Source organism: Lepidochelys olivacea (genome assembly GCF_965140295.1).
Source record: "Lepidochelys olivacea isolate rLepOli2 genome assembly, chromosome: 7".
Taxonomy (NCBI): Eukaryota; Metazoa; Chordata; order Testudines; family Cheloniidae; genus Lepidochelys; species Lepidochelys olivacea.
Window position 1 is genome coordinate 20,506,262 of NC_140417.1, and position 23,685 is coordinate 20,529,946.

The window sequence follows — 23,685 nt, forward strand, 5'->3', positions numbered from 1 at the left end:
ATGAGGGCTTTGTACATCAGCCTCTCTGTGTTCTCACTGGTAGATCTTGAAGTAAATTAACTACCGTATTTTATATAACAAATTCCCACAGAGTTTTAACGCTTCATCTGAGGAACCTATTATGAAAATGCAAGAAATAAACTAATAAATAAAATCCACCATTGCACAATTTCTCCCGGGTACCCCCCAGAGTACCACGGTTTGGGAATCCCTGCTCTATTCCACTTGCATTAGATACGACAAAAACTTTCTCAGAACTGCAAAGCTAAATTGCCAGGGTACCCCCTCCATTTTTCTTTAAATAACTTCCATCAGTTTGCCAAGGTTTGGTAACCCAGGCAAAGCTCTGAGTAGGTAATAAAACCTGGCAATGTTTGTTTTGTGAGAGCTTTTGTCTCTTCTGTGTATGCTCACTTGTAATAGTATCTTGTGTTTTTAATGTCGTCTAACCAAAAGAAGCTTTTGCTAACCCAGGATGAAAGCTAGGGTTTATATTTTATGTGCCTGTTGGTATATTATTCTGCTATTCTAACATCAGTGTGTTGCTATGGGGAAAAAAATCCCACACAGATTTGGCTTTTGCAGGGGGCGGGAGCTGTTTAAGAAACACTAGGAAATGCTGACAAAATGATGACATGCCAAGGAAATGGCTCTTGTATAAATATTGCCCTAAAATTTGGGAACAACTACATGTGCAAAAATGGAAGGTGCCTAAGTATGTGCCTAAGTGGCTTGTGCAAATGGAGACGTAATTGGTTGAGTGCATGTGCAAATGATTGCATGTGGGGGAAAAAAGACCTCACAATCAATGGGCACAAATGCCAAGCATTTTTTTTCTGAAAAAGTAGCCCATTAGGATAATAGGGTGTTTTGAAAGTATCTCCTCCTCTCCCTTTAAGATTCATGACCTAGGTAGATGGTTAATAAGATCATTTATCACTGTGATGCTGGAGTGCCTTCCATCTCTGCTTACTCTTTTGTACTTGGAATAAAAAATATTTATTGCAAAGACAAGGGATGTTGCTCACTACGGTTACCATGATAGACTTTCTAGAAGACATGGCAACAGAAATTCTTTGTCAGTTGAACACTCTCTATATTCCATCTTCCTTGCAGTGAAAGGCCTGATGTAGGACAACTGCAGTCTCGGGCCAGGGACTGTTCATCTTTGTTTAACCACTGCCCGAAACAATCAGTGAAAGTTTTTAAAGTGACTTCTCCTTCTAGAATCAAAACTATTTTTTTATATATTTTGTGGAGTCAGGGCTGGCCCTAGACCAAATGTCGCACCTCTTTCTCCCCCCTCCCCGATTTGTTAAACCTTTGAATACCTTATTTTGTATTGCATTTGTAGCCCATTTCGTGACTTTGCATGATTTGTCCTATAAGATGATAAATTTGCACGCTAGGATCTGTAACTCCTGTATTTATTCATGCCATATATAAGCAAACAGAGGCAACATGTAGAGGGAACATGGAGGGGGGTGTCAAATATCCTCCAGCTTGGCCTGCTGGGGGTGAGGAGGGAGAGGGGCTCTGTCCTTCTCTCCCTGTGCCTCTCCCCAGGCACATTTGGCCACGCTCCCTGGCAGCCGGGTGGCCTGAGAGCCCAGCGCCCCCAAACCTGGCACCACAGGCAGTCACCTGGATTGCCTGCCTCTAAATCCAGCCCTGTGTGAAGTAGACACCAGAAAGCCGAATAGCCTGATCCAGAACTTTTCTGAGCCCTTCCTCTTTGGTAGTAGCTGTGCCTTTCTCATATGGGATTTGCAATGAAATAGAATGCTTGAATCCTTTCCCACTGACTTTTTTGGTATATTTCAGAAGTCTCCATTGAACTGGATAGTTCAACAGATGTTGGAGTGGGAGGTTGTTTTGTTTTTTAAAAGAGCTTTACAAATCACGTATTCCCTCTGCTGTTATCTCATAGTATCTCCTGTCAGGTGCTGTTGATGTTCAGGGTTTGTAACTAGGCCTACTGGATGTAGGAGAAACCTCTGCGTAACAGTCATCCCAACCTCACTGAAATCTATGGGAGTTTGGCAACTGATTTCCATGGGATAATTTCCCATTGTGTCCATTTCCAAATGACACAAACTACATATCAGGAAAGGAGAGAAGGGGAAGTTCATCTGTTGTCCCACGTTCCCGACATATCTTCTTCTCTCTTCTCACCCATCTGCCCTCCCCATATAAGGGAACTTATTGTTGTCTTATGAAGATTGTTGTAATTTCATTTCAGAACAGCCACTTTATGAGGGAGAGAGAGATTCTATTATGTCACTGTACGGCATCAGGCACATCTGTGGCATTACAGGCATTTCGATTAGAGAGAGCAAAGGCTGCACATCTGCTGTGGCTCCACTCACAGAACGTAGTATTAATCCTAAAGACAAAAAGAGAACAATTAGCTTGTAAACCCTTCATGAACCCACTGGAAGATTAGTCTCTTTCAATTACAGCTCTTCAGCTGGAAAGATAATAGCCTAAAATTTCCAGATTTTTTTTAAAAATACTATTATTGACTGTGTGTGGTTTTTTTTATTTCTAGTCATTTACATCCTTATCACTAGCAGTCCTCAGATAAGAAGACTGTATTACTCTCCATATTACTCCTCTCTACTTCCCTTTCCCTGTAAAATAAAGCTGAATCACTGAGCCATGTTCTGGCCTCTTAAAACTCACGCTAATCCATTATCACCAATGTGCAATGCCACGGATGGCAACTGAGTCAGTCTGCCTTCATTGATTATATGTCCCCCTCTTGCTGTCACTAGCCAGAAGAGGATGAGTTTATATGGATTTAGGTTCTGCCTTATCTCAGCTCTGCTCTAAACATTCAGATCTGGTTCCAAAACGTGTGCCTTGTGCTTATCAGACGGAATTTTATAGATATTTACATACATGCCATGGGTGGGTGGGGGGTGTGTGTGAGAGTTCTAGGGCTCTCAGAGCATCTCCTTGAGACTTCAGTACAGAAATATATTTTGATATTTAACATTTTGATATCTTCAGGAACCACAGCTTGACTCCTATAACTAACAAGATGATGCTTTATGTTGTGGAAATCTGGTCCAATAACAAGTTATCACAAAATATTAAATGGGATTGAAAATTTCAGAGACTCAAACTTTTTGTTTTTCACTTAAATTTAGCACATATGAAAGGTGTCTGGTTGACAGCCTTAGTGACTGAAGGCAAATGTGGCTGTATCCTTGGGACAGGTATATCACTACCAGCCACACTGGAAGCTTTTCTGTAGAGCTCTGCATGTGTATACTCTCTTACCAATGGTCACTGACCTGGAGGGACAAACTGTAGCATCAATAGGGTAGCTTAGTTTCTGTGGCCTATTTTTGAGGGGTGGGAGCGCAGTTTTGGTGATGAATTATGTAGTGATGTGTACCTGTATGTTGGAAATCTTGTCATGAATGGTGAATAGCTATAGTGAGCTGTTGGGATAGCAGCTTTGGGTCAGGTCTGTCTGTTTATTCTGAACCATTATACCAAGAATATTCATGTCCCTTCACTTTCTCACAGGTGAGATGTTCTTGAGAACATTCTGATGGATCTGTTTACTCTTACTAGGCTCTAGTTTTGGGGCTGGGAGGGGGCAGGCTCTTGACTAGACCAGTTAAAAGATGCAATCTCCCAATGCCATTTTATTATTACACAGTAAAAGGATCATGATGATAAAACTTGGCACAAATGTGCCATTGTGCACAAAGCTCCAAAAACTAAGTAGATGTGACCACATTTTTCCACAGGCTTGGTGCCGATACTTTGGCCAATCCAGCCTTATGACTTCAGCACCCATATTCTCACTGCATCTCTCTGTTTTACTTTCTCCAAGCCAGCTGCAGGAATTTATACATGTAAAATTCTTCAGTACCTTGGATGCTAAAGAACTTTTTCTTCCAGGAATCCCTTCACCTGGTACTGAAACAGTGCCTTGCCCGTGGTGGAAGATGACCAGCTGTTTTAATAGTATGCAGCAATACTGCATAATTAAGGAGACAAAGTGAAGAATGCCCTCTGTGGAGATAGAGGCGGTTAGGGACTATTTAGAAAAGCTGGACGTGCACAAGTCCATGGGGCCGGACGAGTTGCATCCGAGAGTGCTGAAGGAATTGGCGGCTGTGATTGCAGAGCCACTGGCCATTATCTTTGAAAACTCGTGGCGAACCGGGGAAGTCCCGGATGACTGGAAAAAGGCTAATGTAGTGCCAAACTTTAAAAAAGGGAAGAAGGAAGATCCTGGGAACTACAGGCCAGACAGCCTCACCTCAGTCCCTGGAAAAATCATGGAGCAGGTCCTCAAAGAATCAATCCTGAAGCACTTGCATGAGAGGAAAGTGATCAGGAACAGCCAGCATGGATTCACCAAGGGAAGGTCATGCCTGACTAATCTAATCGCCTATTATGATGAGATTACTGGTTCTGTGGATGAAGGGAAAGCAATGGATGTATTGTTTCTTGACTTTAGCAAAGCTTTTGACACGGTCTCCCATAGTATTCTTGTCAGCAAGTTAAGGAAGTATGGGCTGGATGAATGCACTATAAGGTGGGTAGAAAGCTGGCTAGATTGTCGGGCTCAACGGGTAGTGATCAATGGCTCCATGTCTAGTTGGCAGCCGGTATCAAGTGGAGTGCCCCAAGGGTCGGTCCTGGGGCCGGTTTTGTTCAATATCTTCATAAATGATCTGGAGGATGGTGTGGATTGCACTCTCAGCAAATTTGCGGATGATACTAAACTGGGAGGAGTGGTAGATACGCTGGAGGGGAGGGATAGGATACAGAAGGACCTAGACCAATTGGAAGATTGGGCCAAAAGGAATCTGATGAGGTTCAATAAGGATAAGTGCAGGGTCCTGCACTTAGGACGGAAGAACCCAATGCACAGCTACAGACTAGGGACCGAATGGCTAGGCAGCAGTTCTGCGGAAAAGGACCTAGGGGTGACAGTGGACGAGAAGCTGGATATGAGTCAGCAGTGTGCCCTTGTTGCCAAGAAGGCCAATGGCATTTTGGGATGTATAAGTAGGGGCATAGCGAGCAGATCGAGGTACGTGATCGTTCCCCTCTATTCGACATTGGTGAGGCCTCATCTGGAGTACTGTGTCCAGTTTTGGGCCCCACACTTCAAGAAGGATGTGGATAAATTGGAGAGAGTCCAGCGAAGGGCAACAAAAATGATTAGGGGACTGGAACACATGAGTTATGAGGAGAGGCTGAGGGAGCTGGGCTTGTTTAGCCTGCAGAAGAGAAGAATGAGGGGGGATTTGATAGCTGCTTTCAACTACCTGAAAGGGGGTTCCAAAGAGGATGGCTCTAGACTGTTCTCAATGGTAGCAGATGACAGAACGAGGAGTAATGGTCTCAAGTTGCAGTGGGGGAGGTTTAGATTGGATATTAGGAAAAACTTTTTCACTAAGAGGGTGGTGAAACACTGGAATGCGTTACCTAGGGAGGTGGTAGAATCTCCTTCCTTAGAGGTTTTTAAGGTCAGGCTTGACAAAGCCCTGGCTAGGATTATTTAACTGGGAATTGGTCCTGCTTTGAGCAGGGGGTTGGACTAGATGACCTTCTGGGGTCCCTTCCAACCCTGATATTCTATGATTCTATGCTTGGAATGGCAGGGAAATGTTATACGCCATAGTCAACTACCCAAAAATGGAATTAGCCCTTTTTGTCTTGGACAAATGCTCCAGCTCTTGAAATTAGTTCCATGGACTATCTTGTAGTTTAGAACCTCTGTTTTGTATTTAGTTTACACAGTGGTGCGATGCAGACTCATAGAAAAGAGTATTACCTTTTTGGGGGGGGAGGGCAGAGACCACCTAACAGAGTGTGCACTAGCTACTTCTGGGAGAATTCTGCGTCACTGCGCACATGCAGAATGTGTCCCCTGCAGATTTCTTTGGTTCCCCGCAGAAAAATGGCTTTCTGACAGGGACGCAAAGGGAAGCCACAAGAGTGGTTATGAGACCCTCCCCAGCAATATGTTTCAGGTGCCCAGGGCAGCCAGCAGAGAGGTAAATCACTGGGGCAGGGGGTGAGACTGGGGAAGACCTGGCTGGTGGCTCCTACCCTGTGCTGGGCTCAACTGCTAGTTTTGGCTGGGCTGGGGAGGACGGGACTTCCTCTTCCCCTGCATGGTGTCCGGGTCCATGTCAGACCCACCCCCAGATTTCTCCCCTGACTGTAGGAAGCTCTGCAAACTCTCCCCCAACCCCTATGCTTTCTTCCCCCTGCAGCTGAGGAGCAATGGGTGCAGGATCACTGTACAGGGAACTGCTTCCCCCATCCGCCCAACCCCCATGCATCCAGACCCCCTCGCATCCAGACCCTCTCAACGAGCCTCACCCCTCCCCTGCACCAAGAATCCCCCTGATGAGCCCCACTCCCCTTGCACCTGGACCATTCCAACAAGCCACCCGCACCAGGATCCCCACACTACCGAGCCCCAACCAGCTGCACCAGGATCCCCACCCCGCTCCCCCAGCATCTGGATCCCCCTGCTGAGCTCTATTTCCCCCACTGAGCCCCAACCACCTTCACCTGGACCCCCCTGCACCCAGAACCCCCCAACAAGCCCCTGTGCATCCAGATCTGCCACTGAGTTGTCCACACCAGATTGCCCCACACAGAACGCTCTCAATCCACACCTGGATTCCCCCCACATTAAGCCCCTCCATACTTGGATCCTGCCTTGCTGAGCCTCCCTGCCCACACCTGGTGCACCTGGCACAGAAGGGCAGGGCCCTGGGGTTTTTCTGGGGAAGGCCCAGTCCTTGCATTGTCAGGGTTGGGTGCCGCTGCACTGCTGAGTCTGTGTCCCATGGGGGAGCTGCACAGTGATGTCCCACCTCTGTGCAGCCAGTGGCCTGTGCTCCCCAATGCTATGCTGGAGACTCCACATTTATTTGACAAATAAAATTTGGAGAATTTTGCAGAATTTTAAAATATTCACAGAATTTTTAATTTGAGGGGGCAGAATTTTTAATTTTTTGGTGCAGAATGCCCTCAGGAGTAACTAGTGCAAGGCTTTAGACTCCTGGTGGCTGTGGGTTTTTTTGGTTTTAAATCCTCCATCATGTTTCCCCTGTGTGTTAACGAGGCGGCAGGGCTGACCTAGGAGAGAAGCAACTAAAATGATTAAATGTCTAGAAAACATGACCTACAAGGAATGACTGAGAAAACTGGGTTTGTTTCTTTTGGAGAAGAGTAGACGGAAGGGACATAACAGTCTTCAAATCCATAAAAGGTTGTTATAAAGAGGAGGGTGATACACTTTTTTTCTCCTTATCCACGGAGGATAGGGCAAGAAATAATGGATTAAAATGCAGCAAGGGAGATTTAGATTAGACTTTAGGAAAATCTTCCTAACTGCAAGAGTAGTTAAACACTGGAATAAATTACCTAGGGAGGCTGTGGAATATCCATCATTGGAGGTTTTTGAGAACAAGTTAGACAAACACCTGTTAGGAATCGTCTAGATAATACTTAGTCTTGCATCAGTGCAGGGGGCTGGACTAGATGACCTAGCTATGTCCATTCCAGTCCTACATTTCTGTGATTCTGTGTGAATGCTCTTTAAGCTGCTGTGTGTTGCTTGCTTTTACCATAATGCAGGTATTAGTTTCTACTTCTTCCTGCTCTTCTGTAAAACTTCACTATTGGCCTTCCTTCTTTTTCCTCTGTTGAAATGCTTATTAAAATAAACCCTGCGAGATATTTTACATCTGCACTAGTTAATATAGCACCTTGGAGAGAAGGTCTGATGCACCAGCGTACAAATGAAGCTTTATTAAGCAGAAACTCAATGATTTTGCTGAATACCCTGGCAATTAAATTTCATTTTTGATTCATATGCCAGTCAGGAAGGTTTGGAAGGAGAATAGAAAAGCAAAGCATCATGGTTTAATACTATGCAAATTAATGTTAACATGGTGTTTCATTTCTCGTTAATGCATTGTTACACTGCTAGTCGTTGAAAAGAAACTATGTGACACCTATTAATAGTGGTGACCTGCTCGCTCATTTTTCCATTTGATTTGGCACAGTGTCCCTGTGCAGATAGTGGTGCCAGGGGAAATCTTGCAAGTGGAAAGCAGAGTTTTTGTGTAAATTGAAGGAAGAGGTGCACTTGAATTCTGCCTAATGATAGTACTTGCCCTTGAAACTAGAATGAACTGTTTGTACATTTGTTTGAGCTACTGCCCTCCACTGGATGGAATTAGGATGTCTCAGCTTCACATCCTAGGCCCTATACTGTTAATAGCTAAAGGAGATCCTATTTTAGCACCAGTAGTAAGGACTTACGCTCCTTCAGCAGGAGGATTTTGAGTGCTGCTGTTGTGAAATCTTGAATTCTCATTACATGTAGCAGTCACCACTGCCTTTTTAGGGGTCACAGATCTGTTATAAATTACAACTAGAGATGAGTGTGAAAATGGGAATTTCCATCCCTCCAGAAATTCTGACACTTCAACATTTTGTTTTTGTCCCAAATTGGGATGAAAAGTTGAACTTCAAAATTTTCAGAATTTCTGTTCCATGAAAAAAAATTCAATTAAGAAAGTTGAAATATTTTGTTTTGGGAATTTTTGATGGGAACAAAACACGCAAACATTCCAAAATCAAAATGTGTTAATTTTGGTTTATTGGACTGTCCTGAAATGCTTCATATAGAGTTAATTGAATATGAAACTGCACTTTCCCGTTGTGGCACATTAACTTATGGGAGTTGTAGTTTGGGAGCCTGATGCCCCCATTCTCCCATGTGGGCCAAGCTCCCTGGCTGGACTACAGCTCCCATAATGCACCACACAGCTCAGTTAGAGGAGACTCTGCATTGCGTTATGGGAGATCTAGTCCTCTAGGGAGCACAATCCATTAGACAGAATGGAGCCCAAATGACCTCTCCTATAAGGCAGTCTAATGTTTTGTGAAAATGATTCAAAACAAAATATTTTGAACCAGTTAAATGAAATATTCTGATTTTGAAACTGACTTGAAAATTAAATGTCATTTCAATTTTCCTGATGGAAAATCAAAATTTTCATGTGGAAACTGCATTTTCTGTTTGAAAATCCATTCCCATGCAAAATTCCTGATCCATTCTATTACAATAATAGTATATGTCATTCAGTGTAAAAGGACTACTAGTCACTGAATTATGCTCATCTGAAAAAATGGAATGATACGGTGGAGGATCTTGATTTCCCTCATTCTGTTTGCAAAACCTGAGCATTCCTCCATAAGCTTGGAGCTACTGACTCCGTAAAACACCATCAACTGAAAGCAATGACCACTATTGTTGGTGGTCTTCATAATTCAAAGACCTAAACTGATAAGATGGTTATACAGGAAGTTCAGAAAAGAGCTGCAACTTCACCACTATCATCTCCATATGCTATAGAACAGTGGTTTTCAACCAGTGGTTCATGGAACCCTGGGCAGGTCCACAGACTGCCTAAGATTTCCAAAGGGGTGTGCACCTCCATTCAAAATTTTTTAGGGGTCCACAAATGAAAAAAAGGTTGAAAATCACTGCTACAGAAGAAATAAATGAGTCTCTTCTAGCCACTAAAAGCAGAAAAGCTGCTGGCAAGGACTGTATTTATCCTGAATTCCTGAAGAATTTTGGGCCAAAGTGACAAGCATGGTTGGGAGACCGATTCAGTGGTGTACATATTAATGACTCACCTGACACAATTTCCCGTACATTCATTTATGTTGATGACATCACTCTGGCAGTATGAATCCAAGACCTCACCACTATTGGCAACATCCTCTCCACTGACCTCCAAGATAATGGCGGAATACTTTCAATATTGGAAGCTCTGCCCCAATGCCTCCAAAACTTCAGTAATAGCCTTTCACCTAAATAACAAAGCTGCCAGGAAACCACTTCATGTCACCTTTTGGGATCACCGGGTCTGAAATAAGCCTTTTCCGACGTATTAGGGTATAACTTTGGACGGAACCTTGACTTTTTTTTTTTTTTTAAAAAAAAAAAAAAAAAAGCTCATCTGGAATGACATACAAAGAAGGAGCCTTGTTCAAAAACTCTTATGCACAATATGGGATGCCAAGGTGCACGCATGTCGAACAGCAATTCTAGTACTCATCTGTTCAACTGCAGAATATATAGCACACCAGACTGGGCCAGCAACTCACATACCAAATCTCTGGATGTGCAGCTTAATGCCACAATGAAAGTTATAACTGGAGTGTTAAATTAAATGCCGGTTCGGTTGTTTCCCACTCTGACACATACCTCACCCGAGATATCCAAAGAGACACACGAGTCCAAGTGAACTGTGGCCAAAAAGAATTTACCAATTCTTTGTCAAGCTGTCTGGAGTAGCTCATGAACATATCGGCCTCAGGGCAGACTGTTAAGAAGTAGGGCACAAACCTCAAACTGGTGAAATCTAAGTATAGAACACACAACCAATCAAGTGTGAACTCCTCAAGCACCAGCCTTAAGATGGAGTCCCAGACAGTCCCCTTCAGCACTCTGGTCTAAAGGTTGTTACAAAGAGAAGGGAGAAAAATTGTTCTTATTAACCTCTGAGGCTAGGACAAGAAGCAATGGGCTTAAATTGCAGCAAGAGAGGTTTAGGTTGGACGTTAGGAAAAACTCGCTTACTGTCAGGTTAGTTAAGCACTGGAATAAATGGCCTATGGAGGTTGTGGGATCTGTCTGACTTGCTCTTAAAAAAACCTCCAATGTCTAACATCTATCAGGGCTGGTCTAGATAATATTTAGTCCAGCCTTGATTGCAGGGGACTGAACTAGATCAGTGGTTCTCAACCAGGGGTCTGGGGCCCCCTGCGGGGCCATGAGCAGGTTTCAGGGGGTCCTCCAAGCAGGGCCAGTGTTAGACTTGTTGGGGCCTAGGGCAGAAAGCTGAAGCCTTACTGCATGGGGCTGAAGCCTGGGGCCCAGAGCCCTGCCACCTGGGACTGAAGCCAAAGCCCGAGCAACTTATGCCACAGGGCCCCTCGTGAAGCTGAGGCCCCAGACAATTGCCCTGCTTGCTGCCCTGCTTGCTACCCTGCTACCGCCGGCCCTGGCTTTTATATGCAGAAAACCAGTAATTTTGGCACAGGTGGGCCATGGAGTTTTTATAGCTTGTTGGAGTGGGCCTCAGAAGGAAAAAGGTTGAGGACCCCTGGACTAGAAGACCTCTTGAGGTCTCTTTCAGTCCTATGATTCTATCTTGCCACCCAGGCAAACTTGCCTTTGTGATAGATAGTCCCTTACACCAAAAATCACAATATTCAGGTTACTCCCAGTCCCAGAGGACCAGTCACTTACCGTTGGTCAACTACACCGCAGATCTCTCACCAAAGACTGTTTGTAGCCAGTCTTATAATAAACTAACTAAACATTTTTTTTTAATTAGGAAAAAGAAATGAGTTATTTGCAAGGTTTAAAGCAGGTACACGTGCGCACACACTCACACATTAGTCTTAGGCTCCAAAAGAAGCTGCTATAATATGCAAGCTCTATATATGCTTCAGGCATCGGTGCTGAAAATTAGTGGGTGCTTAACACCCACCATCAGTCAGCTCCCCATTTGCCCCTCCCCGTGCCTCCCACCCACCTGCTGCCCCCCCAATCAACTCCTCCTCCTCCCTCCCAGCACCCGCCGCGTTCAGCTGTTCCACAGGGTGCAGGAGGAGCAGGGATGGGGTACGCTTGGGGGAGGAGGGTGGTACTAGGTGGGAAGAGGCAGAGTGGGGGTGGGGTAGGGCTTAACATGGGGGCTTGGGGAAGGTGGTCGGTGGGGCTTCGGGCTTAACGTAAATTAACAATTAATGTAAATCTCACTCACTCTCCAAGTCTCCAGGGGAGATGGCCTTGAACACGTAGGGATCTAACAAGCTGCTGGGATCCACTTCAGCATGAGGTTATGGATTTTTCAAAAGCTTAATTGTGAAATCAGTGGTTAAGCTCCCAGTGACTTGAATGGCAGCCCCGTTAGGTCAGTGCTGAGAGCTTTCAAAGATCCTACCCACACTATACAAAAAGGAGACAGTTAAGGTTGGGCTGTATAAAAATGTACTTTACACAAGACACAAAGCTAGGGTGAAAGACCATAGAATGAGTGGATTTTATTGTATTGGCCACTGGGGGACAGGGCAAAGATTGGACCAGCAGATATTGTATTTTTGCTGAGGCTAGGAGTAGAACTGGCCATAGGTCTTTCAGGGAAGGTGGGATGCCTCTCCCCCATATCCAGGGTATTCCTAGGGAGGCTTAATGGATTACTTTGCAGACCTTTTATGCTATGAGGCTAGCACAGAAATGCCTCAGGGCACTGGTGAGTTCAGCCCCACACCGATGCCCAGGCTGAGCCAACTCTTTGCAGAGAGACAGCCATATGAGTGCTATGGAATCCAGAGAAATGCTACAAGACAGATGGAAAATAATGTGTTTGGCAGGGAGGGTGAGAACACTTCCTATACTACTGTGCAGCTCTGTGTTGAGAGCAGAGGACAGCCCAAGGCATTAGAACAAGATAAGGGAGGAGCACCTAGAGGAGAGGAAAAGGCTGAGGAGGAACAACAAAGATTTAGGTTAGACATTAGGAAAACTTTCTAACTATAAGGATAGTTTAAACACTGGAACAGATTACCTAGGAAGATTGTAGAATCTCCATCATTGGAGGTTATAAAGAACAAGTTAAACAAATTCCTCTCCAGGATGGTCTAGGGACACTTAATTCTGCCTAAGCAAAGGGAATGGACTAGATGACCTCTTTAAATCTCTTCCAACCCTACATTTCTATGCACATGTACAATCTGTCTCCAGAGCTACCCATTAAATGTGCTTTGTTCCTTAATTTCAAGAGTCATTTCCTGTAGTCTTCCAATATATTCTGCTCTTCCAATGTTAGCATCTTTTCTTGCGTCAAATTAAAACAATGCAACTTTCATGTTCAGAGACAGACGGCAGTCAGCTTCTGAGTACCAGAACATTGTACAGGATATTCAGTTTGGGGCAGGGAGGGGTGGGATATTCTCTGAGGCTCCATACTAGACATAACTTACCCTCTCCCACAAACACCTCTCATTTTCTATGGAGCACAAGTAAATTGAGTTCTGCTCTGTTGATTTCTTAGCGCCTGAACAGTAGTGTCATTGCACGTCGGGAAGGAGGGCTGGGAACAAGCCCTGTCACTCAAACTAGTGCTTCCTCTTCCAGTTAGCTCTGCACTGAGCATAAACAACAATACAGGGTCTGTACTAACATCAGGCCAGTCTCCAGTCTCATTCCCCACTTCAGATTGGCAATGTAGAAGGAGAAACACCTCCCACATAAGCCACGTCTATCAGAATGAGAAGAACGTGTCCTCCCACTACAAAGATCTTTAAGTGAGGGGAAGTTGGGGAATTAACTCTTGGACAGTTGATTATTTAAAATTGTAATTTGATCTTAAACTTCTAATTTAGTTGTTCCTCTAACTAAAGGTGAAATAAAATTTAAACACAAAAACTTGGAAGACACTTTGAAGTTGTTTAAGACAGTTGCTTGTTGGAGGTTCTTAGCACTGGTTTCATGGTAGCTGCAACTCCAGCACAAGAGTTATATCCTATAATTTATGATCTTTGGCCCACATTTAAGTTAATAATTTTGCCTGGTCCTACAAAACAATCTGACCTATCAGACTGGAATGTGCAGACCCCAGAGGCTTTTGTAAAAGTTCCACTTTAATAGTGGGGCACACATGTACAAAAAACTACTCCGCCTCTGCCAGGACTGTTTTATAAATTGTCATTTCTAATTAAAAGCACATTTTCTACCTGAAAAAGTTTACTCATATTGTTAAAAGTGACCACAAGATCACTATAATCGACAGCAACTATGGGGAGAGAGAGCTTTTCTGGTTTGGTTACCATGCCCACTTGTCAGTTTCACATAGTCCCGCTCCATTATTTTGCTGATGGGCAGTTGTGCTTCCTGTCTCATTCATTTGCCTGATGACTTCACTCTCACCCTGCTCTGGAGGGTGTACTCATGCTCCCTTTTTTTTCTCCATGCCCTGCAAGGGAACGTTTTCCAGGAATGGCAGCACCAAAGCTGAATTTGCAGAGCCAGCAGGCAGGCGAGTGCATAGAGAGGAAGGCAAGGGGATGGAGAGAGGTGGGCCTGAACACATTTGGTGGTAGTGCTCTTCAATCCACCCAAAAGACATGTCTAAACTTCAGTAAGGGAACCGGGAGGAAAAACCGATGAAAATGTTTGACAATAAATTAGGCTGTTTTATGTAAGAGTACTCTGTGAGAACATTCTTGGTGGTTGGTTTTTTGTTTTTTAAATTAGTCCATTTAAAGTTGAATGTCTCTAACAGGATATGCTGTGGTGGTGTAGTCCTGTTGGTCCTAGGATATGAGAGAAAAGGTGGGTGAGTCCAATATCTCTTATTGGACCAAGTTCTGTTGTGAGAGAGACTCAAAAGCTTGACTCTCTTCCTTACCTTGTCTCTCTGTAACAGGGTGGCTCACTGCTGGAGGACTGGGGCTAGCCAGCCCTGATTACACAATGAGTCGCACCTGGGAGAGATGAAGGTGATTGCCCTATGAAGAGCAGCAGGCATGGGGGTTGCTTAGAAAAGTAGAGAGAGACTATAAGGAGTGTGAAGAACTCCTGCAGGGAAGATCCTGAGACCGAAGGAGTTGTGACACCAAGCAGCCCGGGAACAGGAGACTTTTGTGGGTTACCTGGATGAAATTTGGGGGTATAGACATTTGGGGGCCCACAGGCTAGTGCCAGAAGGCTCAGCTCCAGATAGGAAGAGCCAGGAGGACAGGTTGTGAGACCACACTGGGACAGAAGAAGAGGAGCTTTGGGTGTGAGAGAAGACACCAGAGCGAAGTATGGACCTTTGTGTGGTGCTGGGCTTTATTTTGGGACCCTGAAGATTAAGAACTGTTTGTTATTAAACCAGCCCCAGGCAGTGGGTGTTTTTGTCCATGTGAAAGCCGGCATGCAATTCTTATGGGGCCCACAGGAGGGCATTAAAAGGGGCAGGGTGCCCAAAAAGTGAGCTATCGCAAGTTGAGCGTTATGACTTGAATGCAAGATCAACTAGGGGAAGCTGGGCTGGTACTTCCATACGTGGTGTAAACCCCAGGAGGCCAGTGGAGTTTGTCCCAGGATGAATTCTATCCTCTATTTGCTTAAATGCATCTTACACACAATTTCCCTGGGTAAAGTTATGCATGTGAAAGAGGAAAGCCACTTCTGCCCCCATTTGATTAGTGCAGCCTGTGTTTGAATTCAGCAGGAACATTGTAACTCCAAATGGCCTATGTCTTCTGAGTGTTTCTGTGTGTGTGTGGAGATGGGGGGGGGGGGCGTGTTTTTGTTTTTATTAAAATTTGATCTTCCACTTACCGTAATGTAAGGAAGGATTGGTGTTGAATAAGAGTCTATTATCTTAATGTGCATTCCAGCCTAGTTGGGGATGGTTGGAAGGCATGTGAAATGCGTAATCCTCGAACTTCCAAGAGCCAGTGTCAGATTTAGGGATCACTGCAGCACGCCCCTTTTTTCCCCATCAATCACACTCCTGGGAGGCATCCCCTCTTCAGTTCCCTTCTTGCTCCCACCCACAGACATGGCTGTTGCTATTGGGCAATGATAGTTGTGACTGTTGTTGTTTAAGGAGGAAAAATGTATAGTTATAGTTTTTATTTCCCTTTTAATGATGAGGAAAATAGATTGGGGTCTTAGAAAGCAGCCCCTTAAAATACTCTCCCTTTTGGTGCTCTAACAGCCTGTACGTCTTTGTGAAGCAAGGGCCCTAACTGCCTATTAGATGGGTCAATTTATCATGCAGTGTCCATTTATTGATAATAAATTCACTTTTAAGACTAGCTGGTGGAATTTGCTCATAATGAATAGAGCAATACAGAAATGCTTGTCCTCTGGCTCTGTGTCTAGGTTTCTTGGATACAAGGCATCTTTAAAGATCAAGGCTTTTTGCTCATGGAAAGAAAATTAGTGGTTGTGTGTTGCAGAGTTTTAGCAATGTAAAGCCAGATTGCATCTGCTCTCCCCATTAACAGGTCTGAATCTGACCCATAGGTGTTCAGCTATTTTAAATAAGCACAGCTAGCTAAGTGTGGTTTCTGTGGCAATAGAATGGAGTAATTACAGTAGGTGGTGGCTGGTTAGGTAACCAGCTAGGAACTCCTGTTAATAATATACAGGGAGAGGTGGACAAACTGGGCGAGGTTGGGATTCATTATCTAAACTGTCTGAACCTCTTTATTATGCAAAACTGGGTTGGAAAGTCTCACAATTAACTGGCTTTCTTCTGAGATTTCCAGTATTTCTTACGCTTCTAGCATGACAGAGACAATAAGTGGCAATTTTGGAACTCTAGTCCCAGGTGAAACCATAGAGCCACATTATGTAAATGGGAAAACAAGGATGTCGGGGGAGGTCACCCAAACTCCCTTGAACCTCATCTTTTTAGCTGGAAGTTTCTGGATCATTTTCTTATGAACTAGTCCTAACCCAAGCATTTCATTGGGTTAATATGAGTTCATATGTGGTCAGGTTCTGTGTCTCCTATGCAATAAGTGTTTATTTCTCCTTGCCGTTTCTCCAAAGACAGCTACATTGCTGCTGTCCAATAATCTCCTGGGATATGCTACTATAGAGTGACATAAGATATTTTTACATTTTTCCAAACACTGTGTGTATTTTTTCATTGACAGACCATTACAATATTCTGCTGTAACGGCATACAGGGTTTGGATCATTGCTATAGGATCGGAGTGGGGAAGGGGGGTTGGATCAGCATGGGGCAGCAAACTTCTGTTCTTCACAACAGTGAAGCAGTGGACCACATCAATGTTTTGAATAAGCTGCTTCTCTGCCCGCTTCTACCCTCAGCTCTGTTGTTTGTGTAAAGTGTATTCTGTATTTAGTGAACTTTACATTAGACTGGATGGTGCTCAGTGATTGGTTGCAACATTTCAAAAGTGGGAAGACAAGAAATGGCAGGTATAAACTTAAGAGTTTTTATGTTTGTGTCAATATATGCAAATTTAGATATTCCTGGTTGCTGTTGGCCAATAGTTAGTGCAAACTAAATTTTAAACAGATGGCTGGTGAGTGATTTCTCTAGGGACCACCTCTCTCTCTGAGAAAAAAATCTCTCTTTTACTTAGACTTAATGGCCTTTCAACTGGCTTTCATCCAGGTGTAATAGCGTGTAATTCTCAAGAAGCTAGACTGGGAAATGTGTTTTACTGTGGACCATGGAATCTGGTTTTGTGATGAAGCTATCTTGAAGTTGTACTGTCTTCAGTTTAGCATTTGAAATAAGATGTGGGGCCTGATCTTGCATTCTTTGCACATCCAACATTTTAACAAAAGTTAGTGGAAATTTTGGGAGTGCTAAGAATGCAGAATTTCATGTGAAAGGTTTTTGGTATTTCATTTAGTATTCAATTCACTTTTATTTCTGTCTAGCTAAAAGATCCTAATTGGCATCCAGTTTCAGCAAGAACCTTTTTTTTTTTTTTTTTTTTTTTTTTTTTTTAAGATAGGCACGTCTATACATACATCAGTACAGGAGTATTGTTGGTTAGCTATTTAATTCAGGACACTTCAATCAAAGTTAATGTCAAGAGGTAGAGGATGTGTAGATTATCACAAGTCAAAGCTCTCCTTACTACTGCTTTGGTTCATCCAGCCACAGTTGAGATTGATGCCTCATACTAACGTTTCTGGTAACCATACCTGACAACATGAAGATATTTTACTTTTTTTCGGCTGCATAATTGGTCTCCACATCTGTGGTGTACTTTTTAAAAAAATTATTATTGTTTGGAAGAGATTCAAGCTGTTCACTTCCACTATTAAATATTGCCGGCAACAATTTCAAGTAGGCATAGTGTTTATATGCATTGGCCAGTATCCATAGAGTAAACATCTTCATTCTTTCATCTACCCTCGTCCCACGTCCTCTATGATTGTCCTTTTTTCAACAGCTGATCATTTTGATGGCGGCAGTAAACATATCAGGGAATTTATACTTTTAAAAAGCAATCTATTGTAGATTTAATGTCCATTTCATTGCAACCTTCCTCAAATTATCAGCTTCTAATTATATTTGTTTCTTAAAAAGAAAGCTTCAAGTATAGCACATTTTTAAAGACCGTTTCTCCACTGCAAAAACATTAATAGCCGTCTGAAAAGATTTTTAATTACAAACTTCAGCTCAATTACTAACTACATCTATTGTCAAATAGAACTTTAAAAAAAATACCCACACAAATTGTGGACCAAAATGGTGTGTGTGTGTTACTAATTATAAATCTTTTGTGTAAGGCATCTGAGCACAAAACAGCTGCCTTCATGCCACAATAAAGATGTTGCTGCACTTCAATCCCAGCAGAAAGTTTAGGCTTCCCTCTGTGAAGCCCACTTGTCCACATGCCACTGCTAAGCCCACAGAGATCTTAAATATTTAGGCCAGGTCTACACTAGAAACTTTTTTGCCAGTACAACATTGGTTATGACATTGTTATCCTAGGAAAAATTCTAGTGTCGATGCAGTTATACCAGCAAAACAACAACAAAACCACCACCACAAGAAACCTCTTGCTGATATGAGTCTGGAGAACTAGTATAAGTCATGAATACGGCCTTATCAAATTCATGGCCATGAAAAATGCATCACGGACCGTGAAATCTGGTCTCACCCCGTGAAATCTGGTCTTGTGCGTGCTTTTACCCTATACTAAACAGATTTCACAGACCAGAGTTTCTCAGATTGGGGATCCTGACCCAAAAGGAAACTGCAGGAGAGTCTCAAGGTTATTTTAGGGGGGTCACAATATTGCCACCCTTACTTCTGCTCTGCCTTCAGAGCTGGGCAGCTGGAGGGCAGTGGCTGCTAGCCAGGCACCCAATTCTGAAGGCAGCGCCCTGCCAGCAGTAGCGCAGAAGTACGGGTGGAAACACCACACCGTGGCGTCTTTACTTCTGTGCCGCTGCTGGTGTGGCACTGCTGCGGGCGGAGCGCTGCCTTCAGAGCCGGGCTCCCGGCCAGCGGCCACTGCTCTCCAGCTGCCAGCTCTGAAGGCAGCGCCGTCGCCAGCAGCAGCGCGCAGAAGTAAGGGTAGCAGTACTGCAACCCCCCCTTCCCCCACAATAACCTTGTGGACCCCCCCAACTCCTTTTTGGATCAGGACCCCGACAATTACAACACTGTGAAATTTCAGTAGCTGAAATAATGAAATTTACAATTTTTAAAATCCCATGACTGTGAAACTGACCAAAACGGACTGTGAATTTGGTAGGGCCCTAGTCATGAGCTATGCCGCCAAAAGCACTCTCAAGCTGTATCTGCCAAGATAGCTATCCCAGCAAGAGCTCTTCTAGTGTAGACAGGACCTTAGGTGTGGGACATGGAATGGGAGAAGTTCTGACTTCACAGCACAGTCTTTCTTCAGCGTTAGAAGAAAGTGGTGAAGGAACACAGAGTCAGTCTCACAGGACAGGGTGTGGGGCTCCTGGTTTAATAACGGAAGGAAGCAGTTTGCAGGAATATTGGTCCTTTACGACAATTTCTTGTCCAGTGACTAGTGTCCGATGCTTCAGTGCAACACACCAAGCTTCCTATAGCAGAGGGTAAAATTGCCTGCCGTTGATCAGTTTATACCCTAAGCACGAGACTTGATCACCATATTATCTTGTATCCTGCCTACTCAAATTGCAGACATTGTTATTCTTCCTGTAAGCATCGGAGAGCTTATGTTCCTTTTGCCCTTTCTCCATTCCCAGGACGTATGTGGGGTTTGGGCAAAACACCGATCTTTCAGATCTGTTCTGTCCCTTGGCGCACTTGGGACCAAAGCCAAAAACAAAAAATAAAACCCCTCTCTCCTCTCCAGAGAGAGTTAAACTGAGCAATGCCAGTCTGCCCTTCCAAGAAGGGGTTAAATTGAGTTTTCAGAAAATGCTGTAGGCAGGATATAGAATTGCAGCTTCATTCTCTCTTGCACTCTGTTTTGAGGAGAGAGCAGAATGCTTTGACAGCAGCTTGACATTGCCTTGAAAGGTGCTGGAAGCTCTCTAAGCGTTTGCCAAAGGGGGTGGGGGAAAGGCAAGCCTGTCAAGCAGTACTGCAGCCTCAGCCTGCTCCCATGCTCGGAAATGCTGCTGCAACTTGGAGATTTCCATAAGGTTTAGCTGCCGTCCAACTTCTGCAACTGGGCTCGTGCACAGTAAAGTCCTGGAGGCACAGAAGGGAATCTCCTCCAGGGCAGGAGCTTCACCATCTCCTGGATTTTTGCGAATTCAGGACAAAAGGTTTTGTGCAAAGGGCAAGGACGCTGCCCATGTGGAATGATGGCTGCTCTCAACCAGCATGGTTCAAGTTGGAATATTGCTGGGAATGAAGTGTGTGCTTCATGTTTGCTGCATCTGCCAGCCAGCCAGTGTTCAGCTGTCACTGCTCCTTCAACCAGCTGTTCATTTTAATCACTGCATTTATAACTTGTGCTCCACAAATGCCGAGTGGCCAGTCTGACCAATCTATTGCTGGATTTTTAAGAACAGCTAAAGATCCTTTAGCCTCTGGTTTGGTTTTGGTCTTGTCAAACCAGACTGGATCTTGAGATTCTCGTTCTAACTAGCCCTGTTTAGAATTTTGTTAAAGGGAGTGCAGCATTTGCTGGGAGTCTTCATAAAGTGGAGTCAATAGGACTTTGTTCCCTTTAAGTGGAGGAGCATAGTGTGCATTGTAACCCTGCTCTGTGGTGGGAGACAGACTGAAAGTGAGCTTGCTGTGAAGTGATTCCAGTACAGCCAGGGGAGAGACCGAAAGGAGCTGGTATTGCAATTAGCTGAATGCTTTGATAGAGAATAGCAAACATGCTTTGTGGACTGAAAAAGGATTTGCAGTCAGACTTCGGTGAGTGAGCCTGTCTTTTCCCCCCCACCAGTTTACTTTCATTTCACTTGATTTCTTTTAACTGCTGTCCAAACCCAGTAACCAATGTATGTCCGCCTTACTGGAGTGTTTCAAAAGAGCTTGTTTTTTACTCTGACTTAATTGCTTTGATTTGTAAAACGTGCCTCTGCTCCTCTGAAAAGAATTTCTCCCTGTAACAATTGGAGAGCACTGTACATACCGCTCTGCTTCTCCTCTTATCCTGTATCTGCCTAAATGCTGGCTGGTGTAGGGTGTGCTCTTAAGACACCCAAAATATTATATTTGCTCTTCTGTGACCATTTTTACGGCAATGATGTTTTATGGAGGCTTCATGTAACTCCATACTTTCTTGTTCTCTTTTGTTATTACTTTAAAGATCAAGGTGTATAAAAGCTGAAAGTACAAAGCGGGGTATTTGTTAGTAATGGACCCTGCTGAGTAGAGTTGGATCCCTGACAGCAATCTGCATCACCGGTCTAATCTACTGTTACAGTGACTACCATAATGATCTTGGCTCACACTAGAAAATTGCCAGTCTAAGATGATGATGATGATAAACTCCTGTTTGGACATACAGGGCTGTAAACTACTAATATGGATCAGACAGGCCTCCTTTATCTCCCATAGTCCTGTGCAGAGATGAAGGCTTTAAGGGCACCTTTTAAATGATTTATTTGGGGATGAGGCTCTGGATATAGAAGTCTGGCACCAGGCCCTTCAAAATGGGGTGGTCCTGAAAGTGTGAGTGTGGTTAAAATGTTGGAGCACTTTGGTCCTTGCATGCCACAGCCCTGCTTGTAGTTTTCATGTACAATGCTGCATGAAGTTTGCTTCCCCAACCCCCCCCCCCTTCCCCCTGTGAAAGCGAAAACATCAGAGCCTGGAGAAAAGGGTTATTTTGGATTCCAAATAAATCTGCATTGCTTGAAGCAATCTGGTAGGGGATGCACTCTTCCCCACCTCCTGAGCTGGCTGAATGAATGAACCCAGGTCAATCGATTTGAAAAAACTATGCTACCTTCTTCCTCCCCTTCCACTCCAAAATCTATAACATACGCTTGTTAGATCTCCATAAAAGGATAAAATGAAGCTGGCATAAGTCAGTTTACCCGGCTTAAGTGATGCCTAATAACATTAATGGTGGTTAGATGCCGATATCCACTTACTGCCTCTCAGTAAGTTAAGATGTCCATTTTTCAAGCTGATTGAACCATTGAAGTATCATCTCTCTCTAAGCAGAGAGAAGCTGCTGTAACAGGCCATGGATGCAGGCACTACATGAAGAGACTTCTTGGTAGGACCCTGATTGGCTCTGGGAATTGGTATGGGATATAGGACTTTTCACCGCCACTGGTTGATATCTAGTGATGCAGAGTGGTTACCAGTGGGCAGATGTCCTGTAGTTTATATGAAATGTTGGAGAGTCTCACCCCAGTTCCTCAGACTGTGCCACCTGTGACTAGGGTCCTACCAAATTCAAGGTCATAAAAAACGCATAATGGACCATGAAATCTGGCCTCCCCAGTGAAATCTGGTCTTGTGTTCTTTTACAAAAGTACACCGCATTTCTCAAACTGGAGGTCCCAACCCACACTGGGGGTCGCAAACCTATTGTAGGATGATGGTGGTATTGTCACATTCTACTTCTGTGCTGCCTTCAGAGCTGGGCGGCCAGAGAGCGGTGGCTGCTGGCAGGTCACCCACTCTGAAGGCAGTGCTGATGCCAGCAACAGTGCAGAGGTAAGGGTAGCATGGTAGAGAGGGTGTTGTCACAGCCTGAAATATTTGCAAAGGGGATCCCAGCAAAAAAAGTTTAAGAACCCCTTTTGAGAATCTTAATCCAGGGTGATTTACAAGTGTAACAGTAATACAGTGCAATACTTGTGGGGTGTGTGTGTATATATACTGTGTGAACATATCTGCGAAATTTTGCTATTTATGCTGTGACCAACCTGTGAAAAATGTGATTTTGTGATTTTAAGTAGACCCCTATCTGAGAGTTGGTACCCTTTAATGGTGTAACGTGACACTCCTAAGTGGGTCATTGGTAGTGGGGATCAAACATCAGACCTCTGGATCTCAAACCATGAGTCTCCACTGTTTGAGAAAAGGTCCAATGCTCTTGGATAAGGCTGCAGGAGGCTTATCAACCTCAATATTGGATCCAGTCACCAGAAGGGGACAGAGCACCACGCTGAATGCACGTGTTACAGTAGCTTAAAATCAGAATTTCTCTCCATGCTAGAGGTGTCCCTTTCAGATTGCAGGTGGGGCACTTCACTGAGTGACTAGGGCCAAGCTTACACTTCTATTGCCCAGGAATTCACTGTCATGTGAATTCTATAGCAGAGCTGTGGTCTCATTTACCAGAACTAGACTCACTACATCACAAAGGAGAAGGGAAAGACAGCTGGCTGTATTGTCTCCCAGCCCTGCCGTCCTCCATTCTCTTCAGACCCCTCTTTTAGACTGATGTACACAAAGTAGCATTCTATGGATCTTTAATGTCTGGTCAATATTTTAATTGCAGGGTTTTTTTAAGTAGTTCTTCCTTGAACACGCAAAACAAAATGTGATTCTTATTGTGTTTTTTTTTTTCTCCTCTAAAAATATTTCATCTGTCTCTCTTTTTGGAAATCTCCTTGGTGGCTGGAGAATGAGATGAATGCATTAAAATAATTGTTTCCATTTTTTTTCAAGTGAT

At 43.9% G+C, this 23,685-nt stretch overlaps 1 protein-coding gene across 5 annotated transcripts in view; it reads left to right on the forward strand.

Annotated features, from left to right (window-relative positions):
• Positions 1–23,685, forward strand: part of GRIP2 (glutamate receptor interacting protein 2) — a 479,198-nt gene that overhangs the window by 340,257 nt on the left and 115,256 nt on the right. Inside the window, exon 1 of one of the 5 annotated variants that reach the window (XM_084633200.1) lies at positions 20,081–20,960. The exons of the other annotated variants lie outside the window; for them this stretch is intronic. Coding sequence (XP_084489326.1) covers positions 20,921–20,960 — 40 coding nt within the window. The 5' untranslated portion in view covers positions 20,081–20,920. Of the gene's footprint in view, positions 1–20,080; positions 20,961–23,685 lie in introns of those variants that run through there. 5 annotated transcript variants of the gene reach the window in all.